Source organism: Salvelinus fontinalis, chromosome 39 (genome assembly GCF_029448725.1).
Source record: "Salvelinus fontinalis isolate EN_2023a chromosome 39, ASM2944872v1, whole genome shotgun sequence".
Classification (NCBI taxonomy): Eukaryota; Metazoa; Chordata; class Actinopteri; order Salmoniformes; family Salmonidae; genus Salvelinus; species Salvelinus fontinalis.
This window is the reverse complement of record NC_074703.1, coordinates 23929029-23939511: the sequence shown is the minus strand read 5'-3', so window position 1 is coordinate 23939511 and position 10483 is coordinate 23929029. Positions and strand designations below refer to the sequence as shown.

The 10483-nt window shown below is 42.5% G+C and overlaps 1 protein-coding gene across 3 annotated transcripts in view; it reads left to right on the top strand.

The window, feature by feature from the left end:
- The first annotated feature begins 2418 nt into the window (after positions 1–2418).
- LOC129838787 (dedicator of cytokinesis protein 4-like) overlaps positions 2419–10483 on the top strand; it is a 145720-nt gene continuing 137655 nt past the window's right edge. For all 3 annotated transcript variants that reach the window (XM_055905961.1, XM_055905962.1, XM_055905960.1), the window contains exon 1: positions 2419–2628. In XM_055905961.1, coding sequence (XP_055761936.1) covers positions 2592–2628 — 37 coding nt within the window. In that variant the 5' untranslated portion in view covers positions 2419–2591. The remainder of the gene's footprint in view (positions 2629–10483) is intronic.

Here is a 10483-nt window from a genome sequence, read left to right as displayed (position 1 = left end):
TTATGTCAGCCAACACGTACACCATCTGTAGTCAATGAGCAATGGTGTTTCTGAATCTGAAACACCATGGTGCCCACAGCACTTGGGATCCCTTAGCAATATCACTGTCGTATTGTTAGACCCATAGAGATTCTATAATTGACTTATGTATTTGTTTTTCATCTATACGTCATGGTATGGTTAGACCAACCTTAGACCAGGGGTTCTCAAACTTTTGGGACCCCTTTTGTGACAGCAAATTCCTCAGGGACCCCCTCATAATCATAACATAACTCGAATTATGACTATGGCAGTGCATGTCAGTATGAACCAAGTCTTGGGCCCTGGGAAATAACATTTGAAAGCACATCTCCTGCAATTCTAAAAATTTTGCCATGATGTTGAGAGAAAACTTTGCAGTTTTAAAGCTTACATTACAGTGCATTTATGCTAAAAATAATTGGGGAATACAAGAAGTATTGAGTTGAAAAATGTGATAATTGGTGGAGTTCTGTGGATATCAATATCCCTGTGAGCCTTCCAGGCCCATGTTGCCCAGGGTTAACTGCACTCAGAGACAAATGGTATCCACAAGATCATCTGATAAAGGGTCTAATTTGTACTTTCATAATGTTACATTGTGTTGTAATTCACCCTCTAAACTTATTCCGCAGATCCGTTGGCCAAAATATGTTTATTCTGTTCTTGTTTATTTATTTATTTGACCTTTATTTAACTAGGTAAGTCAGTTAAGAACAAATTCTTATTTACAATGACGGCCTACTCCGGCCAAACCCTAACCCGGTCAACGCTGGGCCGATTGTGCGCCGCCCTATGGGACTCCCAATCACGGCCGGTTGTGTTACAGCCTAGAATCGAACCAGGATCTGTAGTGACGCCTCGAGCACTGAGATAGAGTGCCTCAGACCGCTGCGCCACTCTTGTTAGTAATATCATTTTTTTTAAATCCACTATAGCGGGCTTCTAGACACAGAGTGTATTTCAATCAGTTGGTTTCAGTTGTTGGGATGAGAAGGTGGGCGGGAAGAGACATACATAACGTTAAGTTTGAGCCAATTCATTTTTCTACAAGTGAAGTGCAAAGTGACACTGAGCCAAAGTGTATTTTGTGAAAAAGAAAAGAAAACTGGTTTTGAACATGAATGCAGTTGTAAATGATTACTCCCTACACCTGCAACTATATGATATAATCTTGTTTCCTCTGCCTATAGGCCTACATACCATCTCCAATGACCGTGAGACATGGTAGGCAACACTTTGACAAGGCGTACAATTTCATATTGGATTTATTGGCTATGTGTAAAAATAATTTATCGCTCTCTCACTCTCTCTGACTGTCTGTCTATCTGTCAATGACAAGGCAGTAATCCATAGCTCATGTATGTATGTATTCATAGAGAACCACACTGGAGGTGTCATAATACCCATAAAACCTAGCGGTCAAACAGGGTGATGGTTCCAATCGTTGTTCCACCATTCATTTTAGAAACACTTAAGATAAGGGCTGTGTTTCGTGTAGGCTTACCCTGGCGTGATGTTTTGATAACCATGTAATTCTCTCTTGGACAAGGTGACTTTTATCAATATATTTGGCTCTATTTACTCTCAGATTTGAAAATGATAATTAGCATCACAGTAGACATCATGCAAAATTACAAATCCCTGCATGTCATCTCTAGCCAACACCTTTGATAACAAGTACTGTGTCCATTTAAAACTTGCACAAGACATTCCACAGAATTGTGAATTTAAAGATATTTAGCCAATGTATTAATTAATACATTTAGCTAACATTAGTGTGCTCTGGACGTTCGTAAATTCAGAGTGTTGTCAGATTGTCATTCGTATATATTCAAAGGGTTCTGACCTCACAACGGCAGTCAAGTACCCAAGCTAACTGGCTAAAGTTGGCTAGCATGCTCGCTACTTCCAGACATAAATGAGAGAACACCTCACTCTGACCATTTTACTCGCCCTAGCAGAGCTGGTTAGACTGTTTTCATGTTATCCATTGGTGATTGTAACAGTTGGTGACTGTAACTGTGCTGCTAGCAACAATTTAATGAAGCTTTTTTTGCCGACGTTTGCTGACACCGGCCATATTCAACGGGTGTTGAGCTTTTTTAAATTCATCAGTTATTCTGCGCTCTGGCACACAGACAAGAGTGCTCTGAAATCAGAGTAGATAGCCAGAGGGAATTTACGAACACACCCTAAAATCCCCTATGGGAAAAATGAATGGTGGAAAAAACAATTGGAACCATTTCCCTGTTTGACTGCTAGGTTTTATGGGTATTGTGACTCATACTGTGGTCCTCTATTTCATCCATGTATTCAGTATGGCTTTGTGGGACTCTGAGTCCTTTTTTTCTCTTAGTTTGTTTACGTCATTCGTTTTTACTACATGCCCCACAATCCTTCTCCGTCTCAATCCACTATGAAGATACAGTAGCCACTCTCTCCCCTGCAATCTGAACAATGACTTCAGAGCGGAGGAAAGGAATTCAGTAGCCTAGAATGCGTGATACAGCTCGAAATATCTCCATTGAGCTGCTGTTCTCTCAAATTACTTTAATGTACCAACCGTAATTATGTGGATACCTACAGAACACGAGAAATACGGCGTCGGTAAGTTTTGTGATTCTATGTTTTAAAACTGCGGTGCTCTCGTTTACTCACAAAATTCAAAATTAGTTTCAAACTAATAGGGAATATGCTGCTGTTTCATTTTGTTCATTTTGTTACACAGCATCAAAATAACAACGATCACTGTCTTATCATGTAGCCTACTAACGGTTACTAACGCGTGCTTATTTCATAGGCACCACCACTTCCACGCGAGTCTTTGCTCTTTCCATGGATTTGTAGGCTATAGGCTATGAATACATGATGGTTTTACAGCTATACAAATGAACGCATGGCTTGAGGCTATAGAATCTCTCTTATCAGTGTATCTCTTTGCACTCTGCGCGTTCAATCGCAATTTTTTGGTTGTTGTTACATTGTGTCTGCTAAATGAATGGAAGCAAACAAAATATGATACTCTGTGCAAAACATTTATTTAGCGCTTTACATGTGTGTATTGTGTTTACTCCCCATTGAAAAGAAAATGAAAGTGTCAAGATAAAAACGTATTTTTCTTACGTTCTGGGACATAGTTTTTGGTATTCGGATATTCCACTGAACCTTCAACCTTTAATCTCGTCTCAGTGAAAATAGCGGGTGAAGCTGTCCTAGTGTGCATTGTTCCCGAGCGGCATGGGTGTCGTAACCAGGGATAAAAGTGAAGCAAACACAATGCGAGTGAAAGATAGGCTATGGGTTTAAAGACTAGTGTTATAATTTCTAATCGAAGTGGGGGGATATTCACTCTGCGCCCATATTCTGTGAAAATATCCTATTGAGATGCGTTCCCCAATGGACCAAAATAGGGTAGAAAAGCCTATTTGTTGGTTGAAGGAGTGCATGTTTGGGATGCTTTATCAAGCCCCCAACAGTCACTGCTTGAAATCTCAACATTGCCATATTGTGTAACGTAGGCCTATCAGTCACACCTCAGGTGCCGAAGGTCTACCTTGTATTGACCTGAAATCATTGGAACACAGTTATTCACTGAACCAGAAACTGGCCTCTGCCCTGTATCTGTATCTGTATAACCCCCCCCCCCCCCCCCCCCCGTGTGTGCCTGTCTTTCTTCCCTCCCTGTCACAAGTTAGAACCCAAAGCTTCCAGTGTGATACACTGCTGCATTTCACAACTTCCACCTCTTTCCAAGTCCAGTCCGTGGAGCTAGGTGGGAGGATGGTTGTGTAACATTCCATGTATTCTCAGTGCTTAAATGCCTTCATTGTCTTAAAAATGGCAAGTGAGGCTTTAAGTGGATTAAGCAGTCTTGATCCTATTTTCAATAAGAGCAATAAGACTCTTTTAATTAGCTCAGATTTCGAAGGCTGTGGTTGGGCAGTAGGGGACTTCCTCTCTGTGACTGTGGTCATTCTGGGGAAGAAAGACTTGTTTCCTTGTTGCGCAACTCTGGCCGCAAGCCCACGGTTGTTTTTAAGTGGACAAAGCAACAACACAACGTTGAGCAAATGTCGTGATTTGTCAATGTTTTGTAACTCAGGTTAGAGGTGACGGACACACGCGGTGCAAAAACAATTACATCCAATTACATTTGGACGTATTGTAATGATGTGGAATGATGTTCGATGGCTGGAAGATATACCCGTAGATAGTACTCTATTTGGTTGTTTGTTTGGATGCTTTTGGACTGTTAAATAGGTTGAGTGGGGAAATCTGGAGACCATGTGCTTTCATCATCAAGACTGTCCCTTGTTTATGAATTCCTTTTGCTTATAGGTACACAGGCGGCTCATTTTATCGAAGGGTTGTGGCCTTTTCCCGGAACAGATAGTTGAGGTAAACAAACATGTTGGCTTTTGAGTTTCTTTTATTAGCATCTTTAAAGTCTTAGTCACCGTCGTTTTGGTTCAAATCAAATGTATTTGAATGGGGGAAAAAATAGGATGCACACATATGCTTGATTCCAAATAATCCGAACATGTAGAGCATATTGATATTCTATAGCTATATGACGTCGAACAGCTAATTACTCTTTGTGATCACCATTGATCGTGATCACTCGCTGACGTCGAAGTTCAACACAGTGTTATTTGAGATTATTGGTGTTTCAGGGAAGCATCTGTCTTCAAAACCCTGGTTTTAACCGTTTCACCCCAGGGTCTTTAGTCTCAAGATGTATGGATGTCCATTATGTCTTTGACGTACCAGTAGTATTGATATAATAGCCTACAGTATTTGAATATGATTAATATAGTATGCACTGTAAATGTGATATCCTTGAGGCCCTTTCAGTGAACATTTTCCCCCCCTTTAAACCAGGTCTGGCTTCCCAAAATGGGTTGAGATTCTTGGAGCCTTGGTGCGACCCATTTGATCTTTCGCGAAGGAGCGAAATAAAAAAAATTCAGCTCCTAATTGGGAGGTATTTGGCCTTTGATGTTGATTTGCCTCATGCGTGGGAGGTGAGCCAAGGAGGACAGCCCTCTATCTATCTATCTATCTACCATTGATGACATATGAATGGAGTCCAGCAGAGGAAGACAGTATAGCATTAAGACTCCTATTAGTGCACCATTTGACTTATTACAGGTTTGCAACCAAGATTGATGCGCTTTACTGTAAAATCGTATTCTGCCAAGAGGAGAGATTTTCATATCAAAAAGGTTTGGAATGTATTTCAGTTAAACATGAGGTAGGAATTTGAATAAAAATGTGTACATTGAGAATGGATGGTGGACTAATGGAATAGTAGGATTGAATGTGGAATGAACACCAATAAGACTATCTGGGAATATTTTCACCAGAATTCCCACCTTTGGAATATCCACGCATGTGGTTCCTTTTGAACACTGGAATACTGGAATTCTCAGTGGATTATCCATCATCAATTAAACACACAACAGCTAACAATGTAGCCTCACCATCTTGGAGGGAGAACATTGCCTCTGTTTTGGGAGATTGTATTTGCTGCAAATAGTCTTAAATGATGATTTAACAGGAAGAGAAGGGGCCTTTCTCCCCTTCTTAATAAGACTGATATTGCAGCCAATCAAGCATGTCATTGCTCATCATAATTTAATGAGCTACGTTAGATCTTGTGTGTGTATTGAATATAATTTTCCAGTGAGCATTCAAACTAAATAGTTTGTATTTAGCATATAACTACAGCCTAGTATTTACTTTTTGAAATCTCAATGTTTACCCACAGCAGCCTATGGAAACAAATAAATAATACCTTCAAGCGAATGGTAGAAAAACTGAATGGAATGCTTGGGTAGTGTGTAGCAAAGTGCTGCCCTTGAATGGCCCTGGCCCTTGAGCAATGCACGCAGTAGAGTGGAGGAGTTCGAGGCCTGCTATGTAGTGGGGGTCTGTGTCAGGCCTGGGGCTGTCCTTCTCCCCCTGCTGCTGTCGCCTGCCCCCCTGGGGAGGATGTCACTGGGCCGAGGGGTGGGTGGCGGGCCCTGCCTGGCGGCGTGTGTCAGGGGGGCTTATTGTTGGACGTGGCCATCGTACCCAACACCCCCTACCCCTGTGGGATTAGCAGGTTGTTTGGCAGTGGGAACGGGGGCTTGTGGTCCCATTCCTTCATTATATTACACCCCCCCCCGCCTCCTTAATGAACATAGTCCCGGGGCACAGGGAGGCGTGGCCCCACAATGCCACCGCAGTTTGTCATTTCGTCTTCATCCACTAGGCTTCTAGCCGCGGCCGGGCCGGCACAGGCAATCATTTAGGGATGGAGATCGCTGGAGGGAGTTGCTCCAGTCAACATTGGAGCTCCCTGGTGAATTAGACAGGCACGGTGGGATCAGAGAGAGGGGGAGAGGGGAGAGAAAGAGGGAGCAAAACCGTTGACATGTCAGCCTAGCTGATGTTATAGGTAGACAGGGGCAACTAAGTAGAGTCACGTGTTTTTTTTTTTTTTTTTATGCCTCCGCCCCAACAGATTTTTTTGTGTTTATTTACAATGGCAATCATGCACAACAACGCCTTTCAATTTAACGTGGATGGTGAATACTAGACTGGGTTGAAAAATGCTGCATTTGGCCTGTTTGTGCTATCCCATTACTGCAGCTCTATTTACTTTCAACTGAAAATATAACAAACATCATGCTATCCAATTTATTATGTAAAGACACACAGAAAAAAACCACAGCTATTTTCCGGTCTTATTTCCTATTAAATCAGCATGTTTACCTTTTCACCCCCCCCCCCGTGGGAGCCTTTTGATATGAATACAATGTAATGTGTGTGTCCTGTTGGATTCGATGACACCGCCGCGGTCTAATTGGCGGCATATGTTTTTGTGGAAGCATGCAGCTGAGGCTAGTCGGCTGCAGCCAGCCAATGAGGGGCCGGGTTGCAGCTCACACACAACCCTCCAGTATAAATCCCAGCCTGCTTTTCACCACAGCACAGTCGGCAGGGCAGTCTGGAGGTAGCTAGGGCTGCTGTTTCCTGGTAACAACTGGACTGGAGAGGGCATCACACTGTACATACATTCATGCATGTCCTATTAATGCACATTAAATTTACACTACTGTAAAACAGATATTTATAGGACAGTACTGTGAAATAGATATATTTTAAAAGCCAATGTTTTAAAAATGGGATGATATTAGCCTAATCATTGTTCTGTAGAAACCGCTTCCCCTCAGAGTGATTCAATGTGTTCCTTTCAGGCCTATGGGGCCTACTTATTGAAATGGACCCTATATTTAAATCATACTGATATAAAGCCTACTTTAGTTGCACTACCGGTCAAAGGTTTGGGGTTACTTAGAAATGTTCTTGTTTTTCCCATGGAAACATAAATGAAATGAGTTGCAAAATGAATAGGAAATCAAACTTTGCTTTCGTCAAAGAATCCTCCATTTGCAGCAATTACAGCCCTGCAGACCTTTGGTTTTCTAGTTGTCAATTTGTTGAGGTAATCTGAAGAGATTTCATCCCATGCTTCCTGAAGCATCTCCCACAAGTTGGATTGGCTTGATGGTCACTTCTTATGTACTGTTACGTACGCCTCTTGGAGGAGGGAACGCAACACCCCGCTACATCTCAACTCCCTGTGTAGTGAAAAAGAATGTGATCGTAGGTGTGGGGGAAGGACGACAGAGGCAGAGAAAAATACCGCTTTACAGGGAATTTATTATTCCTACACACGGTAAGGTGGGGAAAAGGGGCTGGACGGAACTGAAGCAAAGAAAGTAAAAATTTGTCCCCTCTCCTACCTTACCTGCCTTCCCACTACTTACCTAACCTTTAGCACCACCTGGCTCTCTGACCAAAATACAGGGGGTGGACCGCCCACGTCTTACCTAGTGTGCATAGACAGATTCAATACTACGGGTTATGTATTCCTGCAGGCCTCTTGCCTAAACACTCCCAGGGTGCGTTTCCCTTCCCCCCCCCCGGGAAAAAACGAAACAGAATAATTACCAATACTGTAAGTGAAAAATGTCATTAACCAAAAACACTAAGTCCTATTGGCATACACATACCTCTGAAGGAGCGGCTACGAAATAATATCCACCAAACTTTTACTGACCGCCACAACAATCAACAAAGGACATAAACAGTAGCTCTCTTCCCTGACGAAGGAACACTGGCTTTTATCAAGCTGGAGAAGGAGTTGGTAATTGAAGAGACAGCTGTATCCCCTGACGAGAGGGAGGGGTCAGAGCTCCAATCAGCGATGGGGCGGAACCAATCAGCTGCATAATAATCCAGGAAGCCATTTCCTGAAATACAAACACATACAAACCCACAACAACACAGAAACTGGGGAACGTAACACGTAAATACAGTTAAGCTGCTCCCACAACAGCTCAATAGGTTTGAGATCCGGTGACTGTGCTGGCCACTTTATTATAGACAGAATACCAGCTGACTGCTTCTTCCCTAAATATTTTTTTGCATAGTTTGGAGCTGTGCTTTGGGTCATTGTCCTGTTGTAGGAGGAAACTGGCTCTACAGGATATGGCATGGCGTTGTAAAATGGAGTGATAGCCTTCCTTCTTCAAGAACCCTTTTACCCTGTACAAATCTCCCACTTTACCACCACCAAAGCACCCCCAGACCATCACATTGCCTCCACGATCCTTGACAGATGGCGTCAAGCACTCCTCCAGCATCTTTTCATTTTTTTCTGCGTCTCACGAATGTTCCTCTTTGTGATCAGAACACCTCAAACTTAGATTAGTCTGTCCATAACACTTTTCCCCAATCTACCTCTGTTCTTTTGCCCATCTTAATCTTTTCTTTTTATTGGCCAGTCTGATATATGGCCTTTTCTTTGCAACTCTGCCTAGAAGGCCAGCATCCCGGAGTCGCCTCTTCGCTGTTGATATTGAGACGGATGTTTGCAGGTACTATTTAATGAAGCTGCCAGTTGAGGACGTGGGGTGTCTGTTTCTCAAACTAGACACTCTAATGTACTTGTCCTCTTGCTCAGTTGTGCACCGGGGCCTCCCACTCCTCTTTCTATTCTGGTTAGCACCAGTTTGTGCTGTTCTGTGAAGGGAATAGTACACAGCGTTGGACGAGATGTTCAGTTTCTTTGCAATTTCTCACATTCAATTGCCTTCATTTCTCAGAACAAGAATAGACTGACAAGTTTCAGAAGAAAGTTTTTTGTTTCTGGTCATTTTGAGCCTGTAATCGAACCCACAAGTGCTGATGCTCCAGATACTCAACTAGTCTAAAGAAAGCCAGTTGTATTGCTTCTTTAATCAGAACAACAGTTTTTAGCTGTACTAACATAATTGCTAAAGGTTTTTCTAATGATCAATTAGTCTTTTAAAGTGATAAACTTGGATTAGCTAACAACGTGCCATTGGAACACAGGAGTGATGGTTGCTGATAATGGGCCTCTGTACGCCTATGTAGAAATTCCATTTAAAAAATCAGCCGTTTCCAGGTACAATAGTCATTTACAACATTAACAATGTCTACACAATATATTTGTGATCAATTTGAGGTTATTTTAATGGACCAAAAATGTGCGTTTCTTTCAAAAGCAAGGACGTTCAAAGTGACCCCAACTTTTGAACGGTAGTATACATTGTAACGAGGTAGCCCAGTAAGAGGTTACACAGTTCCTGCTCATCAACACTGTGACAGTGGAGGTGGGGGTGTAGGAAATGACAGCCTGTCACCAGCGGTTTCAGAAACGAATGCTATATTCATAGATGACAATCATCGTGATTGATGTGTGAAAGGAACTATTGATGCCTTGGGTTTTTGTGCACATGCTCGTTTTTAAAGGGGCAAAAAAAGAGCGATTCCCTAAAAAATTGCATTTCCAGAAGTGTTGAGCTATATATATTAGTTTCCGCTGGCTGTTTAATCTAAGTCTTGCTGTGTTGATCATGGGCTCTGTATATTACCAGTGTCTCAAATTGCACCCTATTCCCTTTAAAGTGCACTACTTTTGACTAGAGCCCCATGTGCCCTATAGGGAATATGGTACCATTTTGGGACGCAGCAGCCATTGAAACTCTGTGACCCATACAGCGCACCAGTGACCCCCCCCCCCCCCCCCCCCCCCCCCCCCCCCCCCCAGGCATCCATCTATTTCACCATAACCATCATGGCTTTCCTTTAATAAGCAACTTGCCTTCACCGTCCGACAACCTCTTGTCCTCGGTTATTAAAAGGAACAACGAGATGTATGCTATTCATGCATTATTAATGCGTTATAATAAAATTGTTGTGGTTGAACCAGGACTTTCTGTGCAGTGATGCTTGTGTTAGTGGTTTGCTATTAATACATTATGAATGCCTAATAAAACAGGTTGTTGTGGTTGGTTGTACTAAGGTTGAACCAGGCCTTTCTATGCAGTGACTGTCCTGGTTGTGTTAGAGTCATTAGGAAGGGTCTCTCCTCTTGGCAGAC